This window comes from Carassius carassius, chromosome 31 (genome assembly GCF_963082965.1).
Source record: "Carassius carassius chromosome 31, fCarCar2.1, whole genome shotgun sequence".
NCBI classification, from domain to species: Eukaryota; Metazoa; Chordata; class Actinopteri; order Cypriniformes; family Cyprinidae; genus Carassius; species Carassius carassius.
The window spans coordinates 25,224,383-25,248,484 of record NC_081785.1 but is presented as its reverse complement, the minus strand read 5'-3'; the positions used below and the strand labels follow the sequence as shown (position 1 = coordinate 25,248,484).

The window sequence follows — 24,102 nt, the reverse complement described above, 5'->3', positions numbered from 1 at the left end:
AATTTCATGTCTAAAGATAGAACACGTTGTGTTCAGACTGTAATGAGATAAATTGTATTTATCGTAAGCTGAATGTTTTCACCAAAATATTTTTTATTTCCACAGGTTATGGAAATATTGCTCCCAAAACACCTTCAGGGAGGGTGTTCTGTATTTTTTATGGTCTTTTTGGAGTGCCGCTGTGTTTTACTTGGATTAGTGAACTTGGAAAGTTTTTTGGTGGAAGAGCTAAACATCTTGGGCAATATCTTACTAAGAAAGGGGTAACATTGGTAAGGAATAATAATAATAATAAAAACATTACATTTGAAATCTTAATTTCACCTCTAACTGCATTTTTCTAATTTTTATATTATAAGGTTAATAATTGTGTATATATATGTGTGTGTGTGTGTGTTGTTTCTTCTTAAAGCGGAGAACACAGTTCACCTGCACAGCTGTCTTTCTGTTATGGGGGGTGTTGGTGCATTTGGTGATTCCCCCATTTGTATTCATGTCTCAAGAAGGCTGGACCTATATTGAGGGCTTGTATTTTTCTTTTGTCACTTTGACAACTATTGGATTCGGTGATCTTGTAGCAGGTGGGTGACTGAGTTCAAAACAGCTTTTTATCATAAATCGCCTGAGAAAATGAATGTAGCCCCTTATGTCGGATTAACAAAGCCAAAATACTTATCTACTGTTTAAGCTTATTAGTGGCAGACAAGGCATCACTATTGTTATCACACATGCGCACCTATTATTATCCCATACACCAATAATAATAATAATAATAATTAGATTATTATACATATATAATTTATCATCATCATCTCCATTATTATGTAACAGCATGTAGCATACTATGTATAAATTAGGGTTGGGCAATATGGAAAAAAATATCATTTTTTTTTCCAGTAAAAAAATCATTTCACAATTTTAGCATAATTATTTTTCATGTAGTTTTTTATAGAATATTTTGACATACTGAGCCTTAGAGACAAACTAATGCCTCCATTTAAAAATGCAGTCCTACAAAGTAACAAAAATAGAGGGGGGGGGGGGGGGGGGTAAACCATTTAGGCCAAAGTACATTTTCAAGCATATTTTAATCAAGTGTACATTTAATGCAGATGTAATTCTGTAATTTTAGAACATTCAACAAGACTTGCATTCAGTTACAATCAAAGACTTATCACAAAATGAACATTGGTTTAAAAATAAATCTAGCATTGGCAACAGTCAACACTCAGACAGCTTTTTTTTTTTAGGTAATAGCATCTAACAAAGTACATAATAAAGATATGCATACAAGGTTGAAAAAAGTTTAAATGAAAATAGCTTATTTTAAAAGGGAAAAAAAATGTTTGAATAAAAATATTTTAACTTGGTTTAGTTAAATAAAAATGCAGTCATAGATAAACATTAACACACAAACATATCAAAATAAACATTGGCTTCAAAAAGTAAACACAACAATACAACACTATAAATAATATTATTTTTTTAAATAATTAAAATTGTAAAAAGTGAAATGTGAGAACCAAAACAAATCAACCAAAGGTGCAAAAATATCTCTGAATCCTGACTCTTGTAAACTTAGCACTAGCAGCTTTAGAACATACCTTTCACCTTTTTACAACTTACATCTCTTTATAAAAGCATGCAAAGTATGATTTAAAGTTGTGACAGTGAGGAAATTTTCCCACAGGTTAATCGATGTGAGACAACACCGGTAATACCGGTATCACCGCGGGGTATTTCCGCTTTCCTTTGCTTTTAAATAGCTTAAAAGCACCGTGTGCATTTTACTTTCACTTTTGAATTAGCGTCAGTTCTGCGTCAATTGTTTGAATGCAACAACAAAATACAAAGTCAAACTCACTTCAGCTTACGTAGTTATAAAACATAGAACTTTTATTAACAAAACAAATTAAAATACACCATTCTATAGGGCAGGCTATTCCTAATATAAAATGTAACTTTCCTCTTTTTGTTCTTCGATTTAGTTACTAACGAGAGTTTATCACATAGATCAATTATTGTTTAATGAACTTGATTCCCCCAGTTCTGTGGCACTTTATAACAAATATCCAAATGAAGGACTAGAGAAACAGTACAGTGTCTTTGATCTCACACACCCCAAAAAAAAAGTAAAAAATAAAATAAGAATCAGAAAAGGTTATTTTCTGAGCTGAAGTTTTGTCCTGAGAAAAAGATGAAACTATGCAACCTGAAGAAAAAAACAAAAAAAAACAGTGCGTTGAAATTGGTTTCCATGAAGAAAAACATTTAGTACATTGAACTTCTCTCCTCTTTAGAATTGTCCTTTCAGGCTGGAGAAAACAAAACAAATAAATCCACTCCACCACAAGATACCTTTTGAATCAATAGGCTCAATCCCATTTCACCATAAGACGCATGGTAAATTAATAGTTCTTAACATTGAGCTTAAAACCCTACGGTTTCTCAATGAGTCCAAGTTTTCCAAGGTAGCCTCCAAGAAACATGTGCTCCCACTAGTGATGGGTCGTTCGCGAATGAGCCGACTCTAAGAGCCGGCTCTTGTAGGTGAACGACGGGAGCTGGCTCGCATATCTGAAGAAAAATATATATATAGCCTATAGAAATTAAATCATTATGTAATAATGAAATAATGGATGCATTTTATTTTATTTAAAATAATTGATTAATTCAAAGAACAAAAAAAATATTATATTTCGACTGTCTGATCAGCCTCACATTCTGTTCCTGTCAATCATACACGAGGTGTCAACCAATTATACGGCATGAGGGAGGGGCCTAGCCATCACACACACACAACACACACTGTCAAACTCTGAGGAGAGGAGAGGAAAAACACAACAGCTTTTGAAAACAAAATTAAAGCAGGAAAATGAGTCGGAAGCACAGCAGAATTTGGAATAATTTTAATGATCATCAGCCCCTCGATCGAAAGTAAGGCAGCTTGCATTTCTGAATGCAAATCTCTCATAAAATAAAAATATGATCAGCATTGTGTGTGTGTGTTCATGCTAGTTTTTACAAAACATAACTAGTGAGATAGTTCATGCTGACTATATAACATGCCAAAAAAGAGGGACCAGTTTAATCCTTTCAGTTATTTCTTTTTCTTTAATATGGGTTTTTATTATGTTGTTCAGATTCAGATTGTATTTGTTATGTAATGTTGTTGTTTCTATACATTCAAAAGTTGTAATTTAAATGCAAATGTTTGATAGTATTCTTTTTTCATAACAAATCAATGCATTTTTAAAGAAATTGTGAGATATTGTGAGTATGATTTCATTTAATAATTTAATTAGAATTGTTTTCACACCTATCATAGTCAAAACATATATTGTTTTTTAAAGAGCCGTTTGTGAGCCAAAAGAGCCGGCTCTTTTCAGTGAGCTGAGTCAAACGAGCCGGCTCACGAAAAAAAGAGCCGAAATGCCCATCACTAGCTCCCACTACCCCAGAACTGACTTGCTTCTTCATGACAGCTTTTCCTTATATGCCATACAGGTAAGCATATATAGCGCCCTCTAATGGCTTGTAGTATCTCTACACCTTTCCATTCTTTCATTACAAAATAACAGATATAAAATTACAGATATTTCAATCTGTTACAAAAATAACAAATAACTTGCATAAAGTTTATATAGGTATACAAAACTGGAAAAAAGTATACATGTAAAATATATAACCAAATAAGAAACGTAGAACGTTTATTAACAAAACGAGTAGGAAAGCTTGGAGGCACGGCACACACCTTGATGTCAAATAAAGTAAATAAATGACACCGTTTAAATAAATAAAAAATCTGCAAAAAATGTGGAACCAATTAAAAAAGAAACAAATGTAAAAAAAAACTTCCAAATTCACCTTAGATAAACGGCAAAAGTCAAGAGGGTTTTCAAAATCCAAAATATTGCCAAAAAGGTGCTTCTGCATTTCGTTTTGAAACTAAATCATCCGTCATTGTCTTGTCTTTCTCACCTCACTGTTCTTGTCAGTCAGCTCTCCTCACTGGATAAATTAAATCTGATATTTGATGCGACTGTCGTTTGGCACGCTACATTGAGCTGCCGTGTTCAGTTTTTAATTGTAGTCTCTGTCCTTTTATTGAATTAAATGATTTGTATTACTACAACAAATCAAAATGACAGTAGATATTGGATACTGGATCCTGGATACTGCTGCTCTGGCTTGTATTTACTCTGTCAATGTACTGGGTTTTGAACCGCAGGTCATTAGTGTTGGGATCCTGATATTTGTCAGTGGGGTATTTGAGAATGGTTGTCTTCATTGTTTTTGTTAGTTCGGTGTCGTCGTCATTCAGGCTCGATATGTTGACTTTCAATAGGTAAAGCACTGGTTTTACGTAAGATGCACTCACATGGTCCTCACTTAAGATTGTGTAACAAACTTCCTAGGGGTGACCCCGAATATTCGATGAATCGATGCTTTGATTCGAGGAGCCTGATTCGACTACCAATCTAACAGTCGAATATTCGTGGGGTGTTATTAGGCCATTTTGACTATATGGGGGAGCTCAAATGTCTGATTTCACACAGAACTACCGGTTTTATCCCAATAAGTTAATATACAGCCTATTATGATGAAGCTGTAAGAATCTGAAAAGAAAGAAGCTTCAAATTGATATTTTAAAGTGCAGTAATAAATCCAACCACCCCTATAGATTTATGTTTCACTTTCCATAATCCGTGAACGACAGAGGAGCATCTTGGCGGCAAGGATTTAAAACTTTACCACGACTCAAACTGACACAGGCAGAGACTGGATTTTTTCGAACAGGTAGGGTACAAGTGATTTTAAAATAATTTCAGCCGGTGTATATATATCGTGGATATATTATGTACCTGATATAAGATGCATTTGGTTTTGAGTCAAGCTCTTCATTGTAGTACTACGGTGATATCTCTTCAGCGCACTGTGCGAGTAGGTCAAACTACAATGCTTAATGTTAATAACTATGACTGAGACTGTTATATATACATACTATTATAATGAGAAGACCATTAAACTAAAATACTATGAATTTTTACAGTTTAGCTGCCATGTTTCTGGACATTGTTTCGTGAAGAACGCGTCCACAAAAGGAATTCGCATTCAGAGCCCGGAAGATAGATTCATGTGCATTTGTCCCTTTTTGCATATAGCATTTAAGTCTTAATATTAACGTTATGTTGTATAAATAACAAAGTGTATTTTATATGCAATTATGAGTTGAATCCCATTGATTAAAAACTTGCTATATCAAATGCGTCACTCTACTGGTCATCTTCAGCACACTCAGCTCAGAACAGAAATGCAGAACATTAACTGCTAACGTTTTAGGCTAACGTTATAATGAGAGCACTATTAAAAAAAAAAATAATAATAAAATTGTTAATTGTTATGGTTTCAATGACGTTAAGTGTTAGATATCTGTTCATCAAAACATAAATCATTATTTACCCCGTTTATATCTGCAAGGTGTTCGTTACACATTTTCCCTGTGTGTTAACATCGGTAGCCTAATTATGTTAGTCAAATGTCTGACTTGACTCTTGTTAATGTATTTTGCCCCGCCCCCAAACATATGATTCGACTATCAGTCCAATATCGGCAAGATTCGAAAATTCCAATTCGACTATGAATATCCTTAGTCGGGGACACCCCTATAACTTCCGTAATCATGGGAAGATGGAGGTGGGAACCAGCGACCAATTAAAGTTTATAATCATAAATAAACAAGCACAAAACAGAGTGATAGCCCTGATGACTTCTGCATACAAACGGAAACCAAAAAAAAAAGTCCAGGCCTCGGGCCCATCCTTCGTACGTTGCTAACTCAGCTGGATTTGATTGTTGATGATTTGGCATGATCTTGGATTTGTAGCGTATGTGACCCGAACCAGACAAATTAAAGAGTCGATCAGGAATGTGGTTGAAACATGATCCAAATTCCTTAGGAAGGCAACAGGAGGTCATAAATCAGTCCTAGTGCTACAAGTCAGAAACAAGTTAACCAACCAACCAACTCTTTCACAGAACAGCTTTCGACATTAACACCATTAGAACAAGGATTGACTATTTCAATTCGGAGAAGAGATTGTCAAATTTGGGGTCGTAATTGAGATGCAACGCCGGACATCACATGTAAACCCATGAGAGTACTACACAAGATCCTTGGATTGACTTCCCCCACCTACCAGAACCAGACTGAAATTCCTAAAGGGGGGCTTTTTAGCCTCTGGCCTCCACAGAAATCTTTGTCAAGAGAATGGCACTGAAACTGTCTACATATCTACATATATATGGACCAAAATGAACTCAAAAAGACTTATAAATGAATATCAGTCCATCGCTTCACTCCATATTCATTTATATGTAACCCACACATTTGACTATCATGTTATAATCACTTATTGTGTATGTCTTTTAATAACTATTGGATCGCTTAAGGATACATATTCATGTTTATTGTGTACGTGTTTGAATCTGTTAGCTTGAAACAGTCATGACCATCAGTTATTTGTCAAATTTATCACATTCTTGTTATAGGAATCATGTCCAAAATTAGACACTGCAAGAGCAGGAAAATTCGGACCCCGTGCTTGATATGATAACATATGATTTATGATACCCCCGAGCCAAGACCATATCTGATTGGTCAAGACAACATTTGAAGTGTGGCCAACAGGCCAGTTTAAATACTTAGGACACCATAAAACTTTGCTTTTAGCTTCTAGCTTTGCTTCTTAGCTTTTGCTATTAGTCATGTTTGCTTTTAGTTCACTTTTAGCTTTGCTTTAGCTTTTAGCCATGCTTCTAGTCATCACTTTTAGCGTTCTTTGAGCACGGTTCCAGCTTGCTTCGGCCTGCATGCCTGCTGCTACTTTGCCACGATGAGAAGAAACACCACCTAGTCTCGTCAAACTTTACTTCTTTTCTTTTCCGTTTGAGAGTTTCGTGTTCTGAGTTAAGTTTTATAATGCCGCGTCTCTGAGTCTGACCTCGAGTGCCGAGTCTGACAACTTCAACCAGCCCACACAACTCCGCGTCTTCAGCCAACGCCCAGCCACGGGCTTCCCAAGATGTCACTACAATGACTACTGAACTTCCAGCCAATCAGCGACATCGGGAAACCCTCTTTCAACGACAACTTAATACAGGAGATGCAAGTAGTACCTCCAGACATTTGTACTGGTGTATCTAATATAATTTTAACCTCATTCAGGAACTCAATGCGAGGGTTAATTAAGTGATTGATGGCTGTAAACTTGGGATTTCACAATTTTATTTTCTTAAACTCATTCTTCCCTAACGTTCTATCTTCCTGCAAACTTGTGTGAATGTGTGAGTGCGTGTGCTTTGTGTTAGATTAGTTTATGTATCTTGTGTTTCGTGCTTACAAGTTAATGTCTGTCGATCTTGTTACTGTGCTAATTGATAGTGTTTTCACTATACTTTGGATATTAATATCCAGCGCAGATTTGATATTAAACGGCTCGTTCAGTGAATCGCAGGGCGTCTCAGTGATCAGCCGTGAAACAGTGATTCTGTTCAAATTCCCTTTAAAATCTTAAATGATTCCCTTTGAGCTAAATTGACCTGTTTCCCTTACAGATTGTTTGGTCCTTTGAAGCTCATCCCAGAGTTGCTGTCATACATACCTTTTTCATTTCTGTGTGTTCTGTAAGTGTTATTTGACGCACCTACCACTAGCCTAGCTTAGCACAAAGACTGGATGTAAATGGATAATGGTAGCATAGTAATCCCAATAAGTGACAAAATAATGCAAACATTTTCCTATTTACATGTTGTGATCTGTATAGTCACAGCGTGTACAAATAACAAGGCTATATGAGACAGAGACCATTTGTAATCGTATAAATACTGGGAACTATATTTTCACTAGGCGTAGGAGCACAGCTAACGATACTTGGGCGGAGTGATTAGAAAACTTTGTATGAATAGCTAAGCTACATGTAAACAGGTGATCATGAAAGGCTATTTCAAATGTGCTATGTCAGTTGACGTGTGCGTATTTTGTGTATTGACACACTGTATGCAATGGCTATACTACAATTTTATTTAACTATGAATGATCATTATAACAAAATCACTTACTTGGTGGACAGCTGACCAGTAGGTTCACTCGGCATGGGGCGTTTCTTCCAGTTGATCTTGTCACAATGGGGAAAAAAAACGACAACTGCCGGGTGTATTAAGGCAGAGAAATCTTCCGTGGTAGTGACGCAAATACTTTGATTGTCATCAAGCCTTGACATTGATGGCAATACCCGGTCCCATTCATTACAACAAAGGCACTCGGTTTCTGTCGGCATAGGTTGGCATGTTCCACATTTACACCACCAGTCCATGTTCGTTCTGATTCTCCCTTCGACATCAATCTGTTCGGCATCTTGTCTTACAGTTTCCAAAGTTTGTAACTCCTCGTCTGTGTATTCTGGGTCAAAACTATATGGTTCTGGATCTTGGTTTGATACACAGTAAAATTCCTCTGAGTCTGACAATTCCTCAAAGTCAGCCATGATCACGAGTCACGTCTAGCTAGTTAGTCACGTTTGTTTTGTTTACGGAACCATAAACAGGGCATCTCGTGTGCTGCGCTAATCACTCCGCCCAAGTAGCCACTCCGCCCAAGTAACGTTAGCTGTGCTCCTACGCCTAGTGAGAATATAGTTCCCAGTATTTATACGATTAAAAATGGTCTCTGTCTCATATAGCCTTGTTATTTGTACACGCTGTGACTATACAGATCACAACATGTAAATAGGAAAATGTTTGCATTATTTTGTCACTTATTGGGATTACTATGCTACCATTATCCATTTACATCCAGTCTTTGTGCTAAGCTAGACTAGCAGTGGGTGCATCAAATAACACTTACAGAACGCACAGAAAGGAAAAAGGTATGTATGGACTTATCTAACTCTGGGGGATACTGTGAATAAGCCCAAAAAGTCGGAGTGTTCCTTTAAACAGAATTAGATTGGATCTTTTTGGGCAGAATTGATACTTAAAATCTATCCCAGCCACTGTTACTTTAATACAAGAGTATCCTACTGATCCAGAGACAAAAATTTCAAATAATAATCATTTAACAATGTATTTAAAGATAATATAATAATGTTGTGTAGTCTTTAATACTATAGACACAGCCAGTTTTACGCACTGAAAATTGAATCATCATTAAAAAATTACTTTTTCTTAATTTTGGTAATAATAATAATAATAATATTACAAAAAAAATTTAATATTATAATTGTACTCATAATTGCATGAGTCTTACAGATATGCTATACAGATCATGTAGAGTCGTGCATTAATTTGAGTGATGACAGCTATATACCCCTTTGCTTGCAAGCATCACCGACGGCCCCAGTTTATTATTGTTATTGGGAGTGGCCTCATGGAGCGCAGGAGATGCCGATGACATGATCTTGACCCTTAACCCTTTTCGTTCAAGGATCATCGGCGATCCCAGATTATTGTTGTTTCACTTTCACAGCACGTTAAACATCACACTCTGGACAATTAGTGCAATCAGTAGAAAGATTAAAGACTCTAGTTTCAATTTTGAAACTTTAATCAATGCTTTAATTTTGAAACTTTAATTAAAATTACATGAATTGCTAATTACTACATTGAAATAAAAATGTAAAGCCTGTACAAATATTAGAAATCGTGAATATAAATAATTGGAAATCATGTAAAAAAAAATCATAATAAAGTGCACATTTAATTTATCTATTATAACATTTATGTAGGTTATGTTCACTTGGCTGTTTCCTTATAAAAGTCCAGAAATTTGTCAAGTTTTCCGTCAGGTGTCTCTTTTAATTATATGATGTCATTACCTTGCTGTCTTGCTGTCAGCCAATCGCTGCACTGCTGATTGAGGTTTCGAGTATCGATACATAACCCCTTTTAAACCAATCCATGAATGTGCAGTTCTCTTACGAGAGCTCTCTCGTACTGCGTCTTAGCTAAGACGCTACGGGAAAAGTCTCTTTTCACGAAATACTGAAGCAAAAAATTATCCTTAATTTTGTATTTTTGTAAAGCGCATTTGCAGCAGTACACAGCCATAGGCGAGACGGCTCGTTCGCTCATTGGCTTGTTCTGCGGCAACTGCACAGCCTATCGAGCGCGGGCTGATGCAACATCAGACCAATAAGGGCGCTTCGCGCCCTTCTTGCCACTTCCCGCCGAAACGGGTGTGGCCCAACCTATAAAAGGAGCTCGAAAAGGCTGACTCACCTGATTTTTCATCTCTTCAGCGAAGCTCACGCATCGCTGGATCACGGAGGAAGCAAGCGCCGTCTGAGAAAGCACATCAGCAGGACGAGCCATTCTGAAGCTGCTGGCATCGCCGCCTTCCATTGCCGTTCCTGCTGCGCTATCCGGCGCCTATATCCTTTCAATCCTGTTATATACAAGCTGTTCTTTATGTGTGTGTGTGTGTTCGCCCTGCGACACACACTCGTAAAAGAGCTCGCGTCTTTTTTAAGATGCCTTCCTGCGGCTCGTCAGAGCCCCACTCAGCGAGGGAGACCGGTACGTCATCTGTGTCTCCTGCCTGGGTGAAGATCACGCAGCGCTCGCTCGCTGACGGCGGATGCCCCCACTGCGAGCTGTTGCCATGGTGACTCTGAGGACTCGCCTGGCCTTTTTCTCTGAGCCTGCATTCTCCGCTGCGCTGAAGCGCCGTAAAAGCATCGCTTCCAGCGGATTCCGGAACCGTCTTCAGCTCAACCGAGCTCGCCGGTTCGCCCTGCTTCACCGGCCCCCCCCTGCATCGCTTCCCGGTGGGCAGCGCCCGCTGTTTGCCGGCGCGTCGTCCGAGGAAGTCGATCTCAGGGCCGCGTCGGGGGAAGAGGACACGCGCTCTCTGCTGGCTTCGGGCAGTGATGGCTGGGCGAGCTCCGAGGATCTCGCGCCTTCTGCTCAGAAGCCCAGCAGACGAGCTGACATCGAGAAGGAGCCGGGGCGAATGCTCGTGTTGGCCGCGATGTGTCTCGGCCGCGAGTGGTTTGCACCAGCGCCCCCCCCTCTCGTTCCCGGCTGGATGGTATTTCCCTTTCGGATGAGCGTACTTCTCAAAGCCCGCCTCATTTCTTCCTGAGCTTCACGAAGAGGTGGCGAAGGCTTGGAACGCTCCATATTCAGCACGAACTCGTTCGTCTGTCTCACTAGCATTCTCCACACTGATGATGCTAAAAACAGGAACTACCACTCACTTCCGCCGGTGGAACAGGCGATAGCGACGCACCTTTGTCCGCCCTCTGCTGGACGGCGGCAAAAGCGGTGTTGCCATCTAAAGCCTCCTGTGTGACGCTGCGTCGGCACTACTAACGATGGCTGCTTCATCGAAGCGCAGGTGTACGAGTTCCGCTGTGGCCGAGCTCTCACCCAAGCGCGCCGCTGTTTCAGTTCCAGGAGTTGTGACTGTCTCAGCGTTTTCTGCAATGCGCAAGCCTGCACAGTTGCCCGCTTGCCTGCACACAAAAGCCGTTATCACAACAGCTTCAGCAACGCAGCTCGAGACCCCCGTTCTCGCTCTACTGGCCGTCGCCCCGCGCCGCGGGGACCGCGGCAGAGGATTACGGTGAGGCCGGGAGCCCCGAAGCCATCCTGGGAAAGCCATCTACGCATGCTGCATGACGCTGCGTCGGCACTACACACGATGGCTGCTTCATCGAAGCGCCGGTGTACGAGTTCCGCTGCGGCCGGGCTGTCACCGAAGCGCGCCGCTGTTTCAGTTTCCAGAGATTGTGACTGTTTCAGCGTTGTTTGCAATGCGCAAGCCTGTACGGTTGCCCGCTTGCCTGCACACGAAAACCGTTATCACGGCTACCCAGATATTTCCCGAAAAAGGTGTAATTTCTGGTGTCCCGGCCACGGCCGATGGTGCTATAAATGTAGTGACGATGCCCACTGCTCAGTGCCCATCTCCGCATATAAGCACAGCCCTTCACACAGGGCTCGCGCCTATAAAAGCGACTCAAGTCGATCACGCGCACTACATAGTAGACGTGCCCACTCCTCAGTGCCCACAATCACTATGTCACACGCGTCATGTGGTTTCTGTAAAAACGAAACCCGTGCACGTTCGTCCGGCCACGGCCGATGGTGCTATAAATGTAGTGACGATGCCCACTCCTCAGTGCCCATCTCCACATGTAAGCATAGCCCTGCACACAGGGCCTGCGCCCATAATGTCGACTCAAGTCGGTCGCGCACACTGCATAGTAAACGTGCCCACCCCTCAGTGCCCACAATTACTATGTCACACACGTCATGTGGTTTCTGTAAAAACGAAACCCGTGCATGCTCGTCCGGCCACGGCCGATGGTGCTATAAATTTAGTGACGATGCCCACTACCCAGTGCCCATCTCCACATGTAAGCACAGCCCTGCACACAGGGCTAGCGCACATAAGATCGACACAGATCGGTCGAGCGCGCCACATAGTAAACGTGCCCACTTCCCAGTGCCCACATACACTATGTCACATACGGCGCGGGGCTTCTGTAAAAATGAGACCCGTGCACGTACATTCTGCACAGGCAGACAGCGAGTTGAAAGTGGTAAAAGTGCACACATGCAGCCCACGGTTACTCGCAGATATATCGAGTCCCACGGGACCCGCTCAGCCTCCCTCCAGTCGGTTAAGCGCCGGAACGGGGTCGAGGAAGAGCGATCTGCCCGCTGTGATCAGCGCGCTCCCCGCCTCAGATGCGCAGCACACTCGAGCGCCGCCGTTGCCCAGTCAACAGAGCGCGTTTCGCATCCAGCCCTTAGCCATTCATGCAGATGCATGGTCAGTGCTTCCAGGGGTTTCGGATTGGGTGCTAGGCATTATAAAGAGAGGCTACTCGCTACAGTTTTCTCGACGCCCACCGTGCTTTTCAGCGCGCGTCGAAACTACGGTCAAAACAGAAGTAGCACACATACTTCGGGCCGAAATATCAAAACTGTTGAGCAAAGGGGCTGTAGAGCCTGTGTCTCAAAGCGAGGGGGGGCTGTACAGCAGATACTTTCTGGTGCCCAAGAGAGACGGGGGTCTCCGGCCCATACTGGATCTAAGACAGCTGAACAGGCATTGATGAAACACAGTTTCAAAATGTTCACGACCAGGAAGCTCCTCGCGCAGATTCGCAGAGGGGACTGGTTCATGTCAATAGATCTGAAGGACGCGTATTTTCAAATACAGATAGCGTCAAACCACAGGCGATATTTGAGATTCGCCTTCGAGGGCCAGGCATACCAGTTTGCAGTCCTGCCATTCGGCTTGTCCGTAGCTCCTCGTACGCTTACGAGGTGCATGGATGCAGCGCTCGCTCCTCTTAGACTCAGAGGCACACGAGTGCTGAATTATTTGGACGACTGGCTGGTTCTGGCCCGATCATGAGCGGAGCTCATGGACCACAGAGCCGTTTTACTCGATCACCTCGAGAAGCTCGGCCTCAGTGTCAATTGGGTGAAGAGTTCGCTGAACCCCAGTCAGACGATCCTGTTTCTGGGTATAGTTCTGAACTCGTGTTCCATGACGGCGCCGCTGTCACCACAGCGCGCGATGGGCATTCAGCGTGCAGTGAGTTCTTTCCGCTGTGGTGCGACTGTGTCGCTCAAACACTGTCAAAAGATGCTGGGTTTCATGGCCTCAGCATCTCCGGTTCTGCGGCTGGGCCTGCTCCGCATGCGCCCCCTGCAGTTCTGGCTGAAGGCTCGGGTGCCGCGCAGAGCGTGGGCGTCTGGCCGGCTGCATTTCAAGGTCGATCAGAGCTGTGTTGCGGCTCTAGCACCTTGGACAGCGAACGGCTGGTACCGATCAGGTGTAAGCCTGGGGACTTCCCCGAGTGTGAAAATGGTGTCGACGGACGCCTCCACTTCGGGATGGGGAGCGCTGCTCGAAGGCAGACCGTCCTTTGGCCTATGGTCAGAACGGGAAAAGCTCCATCATATCAACTGCCTGGAAATGCTGGCAGTGGAGAATGCGCTGACGCGCTTTTGTCCCCATATCAAGGATCACCACGTCGTAGTCCGTTCGGACAACATGTCCATGGTGTCCTACATAAATCGCCAGGGCGGTCTCGGGTCCCGAAACCTGTACAGGCTGACGGAACGCCTCCTGATTTGGGCTCAACGCAACGTGCGCTCGCTGAGAGCGGTGCATGTGCCTGGACTGCAGAATCTGGGTCCAGACAGGCTGTCCAGAGGCAATGTCCCTACGGGAGAATGGTCTCTACACCCGCAAACAGTTCGGCTGTTGTGGGAGAGATTTGGCATGGCGGAGGTGGACCTCTTTGCGTCCCACGGAAACGCTCACTGCCCCACATTCTTTTCCAAGAACGAAAGCGCGCTGTCACGGAAATGGCCGTGCTGCCCGCTTTATGCGTTCCCTCCCGTCTCCCTCCTTCCGCAGGTGATAGAACGGGTGAGAGAAACGAGATGTTCAATACTGCTTGTGGCACCTCTTTGGAAGAACCATCCATGGTTCCCAGATTTGATGCAATTAGCAGATGTCGCCCCATGGCCGGTACCGTTGAGGAGAGATCTCCTCTCGCAGGCCAGGGGCTCGATTTGGCACCCTCGACCGGAGTTGTGGTCCCTCCATGTATGGGCACTCAACGGTTACCCGCTGATCTCGCAGGGGGAGTGCTAAATACCATCACTCAGGCTAGAGCTCCGTCGACACGACGTCTGTATGCCTCGAAGTGGTCGGTGTTCTCCAGCTGGTGCACAGCTCGAGGTTATTCACCCCTTAGTTGTGAGGTGACGGAGGTCCTCTCCTTCCTACAGGAGCTGTTGGATAAGGGCAGAGCCCCATCCACGCTCAAAGTTTATGTGGCGGCCATCGCGGCGTTTTCTGAAACGGCGTCCGGTCAGTCAATAGGAAGGAACGATTTAGTCATCCGGTTCCTCAGAGGAGCTAGGAGGCTGAATCCTCCCAGACATCCGTCAGTCCCTATGTGGGACCTCGCGGCGGTTTTGGAGGCCTTGAAGGGTCCCCCTTTTGAGCCTATCCAATCGGTTAGCTTTCAGCATCTGTCGTTCAAGACAGTATTCTTGTTGGCTCTCGCTTCTGTGAAGCGTGTGGGTGATTTGCACGCGCTCTCGGTGAGCCAGTCGTGCTTGGAGTTTGGGCCCAATGACTCAAGGGTCATACTCAAACCTAGGCACGGTTATGTGCCGAAATCCCTCAACACACCGTTTCGGGCTCAGGTTATTGCCCTGTCTGCCCTGCCGGTGTCAGGGGAGGATGGAGACTCGAGTCTTCTTTGCCCTGTCAGGGTTTTAAGAGCTTATGTGTCTCGCTCTGCTGCCTCTCGGCAGACGGAGCAGCTATTTGTCTCGTTCGGTGGACGTTCCAAGGGAATGGCTGTTTCGAGACAGACTCTATCCAGATGGATAGTTGACGCCATAGCGTTAGCTTACGCTTCCAGGGGCCTTCAGTGCCCGTTGGGCGTCAGAGCACACTCCACAAGAGGCGTCGCCTCGTCGTGGGCGTGGTCTACTGGGATCTCCTTGCAGGATATATGTATGGCGGCGGGTTGGGCCTCGCCGTCTACATTTATCAGGTTCTATAACCTGGAGGTTCCCGCCTTGCAAGCAAGGCTGCTGTCGGTATAGAAGAATCAGGGCCCTGAGGGGAATTCTGAATTCATGAGCGCTAGGCGCTGCCGACTGTTATATGGGCAGTATTGCGTAAGACCCGCATTGCCACATTGGTCAGGCCTTGCCTCGGCTGTGTGATGTCATATTGCCGCATCTACGGATGCTGCTAGATATGGGACGGAGGGTTTTTCCCCCTTTTTTCTGTCCCGGACTCTCTGTGAGTCCCTCAGGTGACTGTGCACTGTAAATCCTGGGCGTTGCTTCAGGTTTATCGGTGTGTGATCCCTGCGCGCACGGCGTTTTACATCGGGTTCCCGTAGCGTCTTAGCTAAGACGCAGTACGAGAGAGCTCTCGTAAGAGAACGTACTCGGTTACTAAACGTAACCTCGGTTCTCTCTAGAAGAGCGAACGAGTACTGCGTTCTCTGCCGTGCGTACGATTCACTCTGGTTCGCTTCGGCGATGAAATAAATCAGGTGAGTCAGCCTTTTCGAGCTCCTTTTATAGGTTGGGCCACACCCGTTTCGGCGGGAAGTGGCAAGAAGGGCGCGAAGCGCCCTTATTGGTCTGATGTTGCATCAGCCCGCGCTCGATAGGCTGTGCAGTTGCCGCAGAACAAGCCAATGAGCGAACGAGCCGTCTCGCCTATGGCTGTGTACTGCTGCAAATGCGCTTTACAAAAATACAAAATTAAGGATAATTTTTTGCTTCAGTATTTCGTGAAAAGAGACTTTTCCCGTAGCGTCTTAGCTAAGACGCAGTACTCGTTCGCTCTTCTAGAGAGAACCGAGGTTACGTTTAGTAACCGAGTACGTTATCTCATAACTTAATCCAGCCATACTAACCATCAACGACAGGTGCGTTTGAGGAACCGAATAAGCCAAATCCTGATTAGCACGAAGATATCATCTTGATTGTGACATTTCATCTTGGATGTACAGTAATAAGCGACATACGAAGAACGGTTTCCTGGCCCTCTTTCGTCCAACACTGTTGTCACTCCTCCTTTTATCCTTCCGGATCTCCTCCGCACAACCTGAGCCTGGTGAGCGCTACAGGTGTCATGCATTAGCATTTACTCCACCGGCCTCACTCCATTCCCATGACTCTCAGCCCTGCCCCTCTCATCACATACCCCCATCGCCCCTCGCAGGCTGGAGGGTACCCACAAGACTCTGCTCTAATCCCCCCTCTGGGGGAGCTGATCATGGTAACCACGGCGTACCTGGTAGTAAGGACAGACAGACGAGGTGAGACAAAAGGAGATGTAAGGATGAAGAGTGACGAAGGTGAGAGAGGGGAGAGAGAAATGAAAAATATATATTATTTTCGGTTCGCTCAACAGAGATGGCTCATCCGGATTCAGATAAGTTGGCAGGATTCCCCAGTTCCCTCCCAAACATGGCAGATGACAGCAGGCTCCAACCTCCAACCAAAGTGAAAGGCGGTGACTCCTCCGCTCCCTCATGGCCGGCAGCTGTCCATCCACATCCCAGGTGGCCAGCAGCGAGTTAGATTTTATTGAAACCAAACAGATCTACAAATACTATACTTTTTTCATATACAAAACATTTACATAGGTGACCCTGGAGCTAGGGGTGGGAGATATATCGTTTAGACGATAATATCCAAATTGTTGTATGGAGCATATGCAAAATAGGGATATCGAATATTTCATATTTTGTACAATCCGACCATCCAAACGTGAATAGAGCTGAAGAAAGTTAAAGAGAAAACAAATAATGCACACTATAACCTTACAAACAATTATATGTAGCGATTTTAATAATGTAGGGGATTGTTTGACTTTTTTTTGTACAAAATCACGATTGTTCCTCAATGAGTAAGCTGCTACTAATTTGCAATACAACGACGGAGTTCTTACCTGTGTGTTATGACGTTTCTCAGTTGAAGTAACAATCCAAAAACGTAAAGAGTAAAGCGGATTTGATTAATAAAATAGCTGCTAGAAAAGGAAAAATATGCTTTGTTTGCGAAAAAATTAAGTCTGAGGTTAAAAAGTTTTTCTTAAATGTTTGCGGCGTCCTCAAGTGGCGAGCTTCGTGATTGCATCATTAGAAAACTGCATTGTATAATGATGAGTCCAAAAGATGGAATACATTTTTCCCAAGAGATCCACCTGAATAGCCTCCGAACACGAACAGGGCTTCATTTAACTGCTAGAAGAAAACTTTTTTTTTAGTACAAACTAAAACATTTTTATCAATACGGTGAACCGAAAGAAAGCAAAAATAAATAGTCGTCCTCAAAACCAGTGCCAGAAGAGCTAACAGCGAGACGTGGGTCAGCTTCTTTAGCCTGGAGATGGTTTGGTTTTGACAAAAAAGATGAGCAACAAAAGTTGCCCATCTGTAGAATTTGTCGCATATTTGAATATATGTCATATTCTAGGTTCTTCAAAGTAGCCACCTTTTGCTTTGATTACTGCTTTGCACACTCTTGGCATTCTCTTGATGAGCTTCAAGAGGTAGTCACCTGAAATGGTCTTCCAACAGTCTTGAAGGAGTTCCCCGACAGACGCTTAGCACTTGTTGGCCCTTTTGCCTTCTGTCTGCGTTCCAGCTCACCCCTAAACCATCTCGACTGGGTTCAGGTCCGGTGACTGTGGAGGCCAGGTCATCTGGCGCAGCACCCCATCACTCTCCTTCTTGGTCAAATAGCCCTTGATGCCTTCAGTGTGACTCTACAATTTTCATAGTCATGAAAATAAAGAAAACTCTTTGAATGAGAAGGTGTGTCCAAACCTTTGGTCTGTACTGTACATGCTGCTCACATATTATTATGGCCCAGTTTGTGCTGATTACAGTGATATTAGACTTTAGCCATTTAGATGTTTATAAGCAACTGAAAAAAAGCACAAATGTCAAGGCATTTTTGTAAGGGTTGTGATACGCACGTTTTTTGTTGAAGAAATTATAAAGGCTGTGTCATCTATAGCAAAAAGGTGGCCAAAAATGAAAGATTAAGTGAATATTTGAATTAAATGTTTGGCCAACAAGGATTAGATTGTCCTGTAAGTGTAACAGCAGCAATTACATGGCATTTGGCTCCCTTTGCAGGCATTTGTAATAACGTACATAAATTGTTTATTTTGTATTTTGTTTTATTATGTATTTTAACAGTGTTATTAATAACCAATCATTGCCTCATTGTTTTTTTTTATTATATATATATATATATATATATAATGCATTTTAAGTCATTTTAAAGGCTATTGACGGCTTAGGTCTGTTTTTATACCAACAACAACAACAACAAAATATTACAGTATATTAATACTTCTTTGTAAATTATTATTTGAAATAACAAAACCATGGTTAATTTGCAGTTACCATGGCTACAAGAACGATGATTTGTGTTGTTATTGTTAAAACCTTGGGTAATTTTCGTAAGTGAACCTAAAAAAAAAAAAAAAAAAAAACCTTTCACAGGAATGTGCCTGAAAGTGATAAAGTGATTTATAATTTATTTTAATATATATATAAAATGTATAAGGTGTGCATTGTAGTTTTATGACTGCAAGTCTTTCCCCTCAAATGCTGTTGAGCTTAAAATTAGCATTTGAGCCCATGTGTAAAATTAGCATAATTTACATATAATTTACAGTTAATTTTAATAAATATCAAACATTCAATTCAATTGTGCATTATAGCTGACACCTAGATGAACAATTTTTGTTGTTTTTATGACTGTAAGTCATTCTCCTCAAATACTACTGACATTAGAAAAGTGTATACCAATATCGCATGTAACTTTAGAGACGGTCCCTAAATTTGAGACTCTCGAACGTCCAACGTCAAGCCAACTTTATGCCGTTTTTTTTTTTTTTTTAACTTTAGTTTTCTTTTCTCTGTGTCGGATTGCTGATGTCCTTTACCCGGGCATAGATGTCCATCCATCAGTTATGAACATTCAGCCGCAAATGTGAGGTGCGAGCGGTTGTGAGCGCGGATGGGAGAATGGTCCATGTTTTTTTTTTTTTTTTTTGAGCAACTGGGATGGTGCCCCCTCTGGGAGTTGGTGCCCTACGCAGATTGCGTACTCTGCGTATAGGGAGCGGCGGTACTTTGGTTTTACAGTAGGAGGACAAGCTAAATGGGCTTTACTGCCGCGCATACCCCCGCGGCGGTGCCGCGGCATTAACTGAATTCAGTCGCGTGTTAAAATAATTCACTTAACTACCGCCAGGTGGCGCAAAGGGACGAGTTTTGAACTGACTGTAATAATAAAATGACGGTTTGTAAACTAAGATGAAAGGACAAGTAAAACATCAATAGCATTATATTATAACATTTTAACATCCTTAAAAACCATTATAAAATTTAAAGTAAGAGTTAATTTAAAAATGTGGGATAGTCTTAGGCTACAGCAAAAATGTAAAAGAAAGACCTTTACACAAAGTCTTACTGCATGCTATTGTCATTAAACAGTCTTTACTAGATATATATATATATATATATATATATATATATATATATATATATATATATATATATATATATATATATATATATTTTTTTTTTTTTTTTTTTTTTTCCCTAAGTTTTGAGAATTACATAAATATTCGTTTTCAAAAAGTTTGCTGCTAAACTGCTTTTAGATCTTTGTTTCAGTTGTTTCTGTGATTTACTGAAATATAATTACAAGCACTTCATACGTTTCAAAGGCTTTTATCGACAATTACATGACATTTATGCAAAGAGTCAGTATTTGCAGTGTTGGCCCTTCTTTTTCAGGACCTCTGCAATTCGACTGGGCATGCTCTCAATCAACTTCTGGGCCAAATCCTGACTGATAGCAACCCATTCTTTCATAATCACTTCTTGGAGTTTGTCAGAATTAGTGGGTTTTTGTTTGTCCACCGCCTCTTGAGGATTGACCACAAGTTCTCAATGGAATTAAGATCTGGGGAATTTCCAGAACATGGACCCAAAATTTCAACATTCTGGTCCCCGAGCCACTTAGTTATCACTTTTGCCTTATGGCACGGTGTTCCATCGTGCTGGAAAATGCATTTTTCTTCACCAAACTGTTGTTAGATTGTTGGAAAAAGTTGCTGTTGGAGGGTGTTTTGGTACCATTCTTTATTCATGGCTGTGTTTTTGGGCAGAATTGTGAGTGAGCCCACTCCCTTGGATGAGAAGCAACCCCACACATGAATGGTGTAAGAATGCTTTACTGTTGGCATGACACAGGACTGATGGTAGCGCTCACCTTTTCTTCTCCGGACAAGCCTTTTTCCAGATGCCCCAAACAATCGGAAAGGGGCTTCATTGGAGAATATGACTTTGCCCCAGTCCTCAGCAGTCCATTCACTATACTTTCTGCAGAAGATCAATCTGTCCTTGATGTTTTTTTTTGGAGAGAAGTGGCTTCTTTGCTGCCTTTCTTGACACCAGGCCATCTTCCAAAAGTCTTCGCCTCACTGTGCATGCAGATGCGCTCACACCTGCCTGCTGCCATTCCTGAGCAAGCTCTGCACTGGTGGCACTCCGATCCCGCAGCTGAATCCTCTTTAGGAGACGATCCTGGCGCTTGCTGGACTTTCTTGGACGCCCTGAAGCCTTCTTTACAAGAATTGAACCTCTTTCCTTGAAGTTATTGATGATCCTATAAATTGTTGATTTAGGTGCAATCTTAGTAGCCACAATATCCTTGCCTGTGAAGCCATTTTTATGCAATGCAATGATGGCTGCACGCGTTTCTTTGCAGGTCACCATGGTTAACAATGGAAGAACAATGATTTCAAGCATCACCCTCCTTTTAACATGTCAAGTCTGCCATTCTAACCCAATCAGCCTGACATAATGATCTCCAGCCTTGTGCTCGTCAACATTCTCACCTGAGTTAACAAGACGATTACTGAAATGATCTCAGCAGGTCCTTTAATGACAGCAATGTTTTTTTGGGATTAAGATAATTTTCATGGCCAAGAAGGACTATGCAATTCATCTGATCACTCTTCATAACATTCTGGAGTATTTGCAAATTGCTATTATAAAAACTTAAGCAGCAACTTTTCCAATTTCCAATATTTATGTAATTCTCAAAACTTTTGGCCACGACTGTAGTCACGCAGGTCATGTTTGCTTCTTTCAATCCCCAACATTCAAGCGTTTCCCTGAGGCCATATGCTATGAGCTCCCCCTTGTGATCTCGTGGGAAGTATGTTGTTTCTAGACATGCACTGCACAACTTCCCGTCATGAATAATGCGATTGGTTAAACTTTAAATAAGGTTCTGAAGTGTGGTTACACCACAAATCAGCTGTTGAAGCAAAAAACTAGAATTTTGCTTTCCATCTTGCTGCGGCATTCAGAATAAACCTGTGGAATGGCCGTGACGGAAAAAGACTTTGAGCAATCTTTTGAAGCCCTCATGTTCCACAGTTTTTATAGAAATCCTATCCTTGGCCAGGTAAAATGTCACTGCGTCAGTCACATACAGCTCTTACTTGTCCTGTCATACGAAGTTTCCTTTCTCTAATGCTTCCTTCCTTGTTGTTTGTTTAAGCCTTGTAGCTTCAGGCTGCGTGGTTGTACTTGATGCACTTGCGTGGGGTCCCCTCACAGTTTTACTGTCAGCATATTCTTTTGGGTGCTTTCTTTTGAGGTGGTAAGAGTTGGATGGCAACACATCCAAACATTGGATGTGTTGTCATCCATGGTGTGAATCTTATCAATGCAGCATTTGAAAATAACTGTTGTTTGCGCCATGTCTGTTGGGCAAAATCCAAACCATTTCCATATTATCGATGTTGATTTTTTTTATTTTAGGGACTAACTCTGTTTTCATCCATTGTCACTGCATTGTTAAATCTCACTGAACTCGGGAGCAAAGTATACAAGCCTTTTAATATGCCGTCATGTGACGCACGCCTCAGTTTGTTGTGGACTTGCACTGCATGTTGGGATGAAGGCACAATACAATTTACAAAAAAATTTAGACATTTTACATATACATTTATTCATTTAGCAGACGCTTTTATCCAAAGCGACTTACAGATGAGGACAGTGGAAGCAATCAAAAACAACAAAAAGAGCAATGATATATAAGTGCTATAACAAGTCTCAGTTAGGTTAACACAGTACACCTAGCATGGGATTTTAAATAATATAATATAAAGAAAACAGATAGAATAAAAAAAGAATAAAGCAAGCTAGTGTTAGAGGTCTTTACACATACACACACACACATACAATTGCATAATTCATGAAAAGAAAATAGAATATAAAAAGATTAGAAAGGTAGTTAGTTTTTTTTAAAGAATAGAATTAGAATAGTGAGTGTTAAAGTTAGAGGGTCAAATAAAGATGGAAGAGATGTGTTTTAAGCCGATTCTTGAAGATGGCTAAGGACTCAGCTGTCCGGATTGAGTTGGGGAGGTCATTCCACCAGGAGGGAACATTTAATTTAAAAGTCCATAAAAGTGACTTTGTGCTTCTTTGGGATGGCACAATCAAGCGACGTTCACTTGCAGAACGCAAGCATCTAGAGGGCACATAAGTCTGAAGCAGTGTTTCCCACAGAATTAGATTCTATTTGCGGTGGTGTGGTGTTTGGGGACCGGGGAGGGGGGGGGGGGTTTAAGTTAAAGATATCATATATATATATATATATTATATATATATCATATATATATATATATATATAAGTACACATTTCCATTGCCAACACTTAGTGTCAGATACCTTAAGAGATAGTTCACCCAAAAATGAAAATTCTATCATCGTTTACTCACCCTCAAGTTGTTCCAAACCTGTATGAGTTTCTTTGTTCTGCTGAACACAAAGGAATCAAAAAGATCTCGGTCCCCATTGACTTCTATTGTAGGAAAAAATATATAAGAGAGGATCCAGGGCTGCTTGTCTCCAAAAATTTGATTGATGAGGGTCATAAAAGCCATCTGTTCTGGACACCTGTTTGTACACCCCCCCCCCCCCCCCTCCCCTCCCTGTACACCCTCCAGTGACCTTAATATGAACTTATGAACCCAAGGAGGAATTTCGTAGGGGGAAGAAGTTGTGGGAAGCTATGTGCTTTTTTTAAACTTTGAAAAGGGGCGAAATCATAAAAATGGTGTAAGGGGAAGATTTTATTAAGGTTTTAAATAAACAGTGTATTTCAAGAAAAAGGTTATAAACACATAGCAGCAATGGAAACAATGTAATGATCGTTTTCGTAGTTGGAAAAGTGTAACAACGTTGTTAAAGTTGTTACAAATGAAATAAAACTAGGTTACTGGTTATTTATCTGATACAACCAAACGAGTCAAAACTATCAGATATGTTTTCGTTAAGCAATACGTGAAAAAGATGTGAGAGCTTGTAGCATTACAATTTAAAAATGGTGTTTTGTTACCAGTTAGAAAATAAAGAAAACTAGGTAATAGAGTTTTAGCATTTGTACCTTACCTCAAACTGAAAAAAAGAAACGAATGTA

At 42.0% G+C, this 24,102-nt stretch overlaps 1 protein-coding gene across 1 annotated transcript in view; it reads left to right on the top strand.

Annotated features, from left to right (window-relative positions):
* Window positions 1–24,102, top strand: part of LOC132111807 (potassium channel subfamily K member 5-like) — a 139,052-nt gene that overhangs the window by 81,374 nt on the left and 33,576 nt on the right. Inside the window, exons 3-4 of the mRNA XM_059519412.1 lie at window positions 106–272; window positions 413–581. Coding sequence (XP_059375395.1) covers window positions 106–272; window positions 413–581 — 336 coding nt within the window. The remainder of the gene's footprint in view (window positions 1–105; window positions 273–412; window positions 582–24,102) is intronic.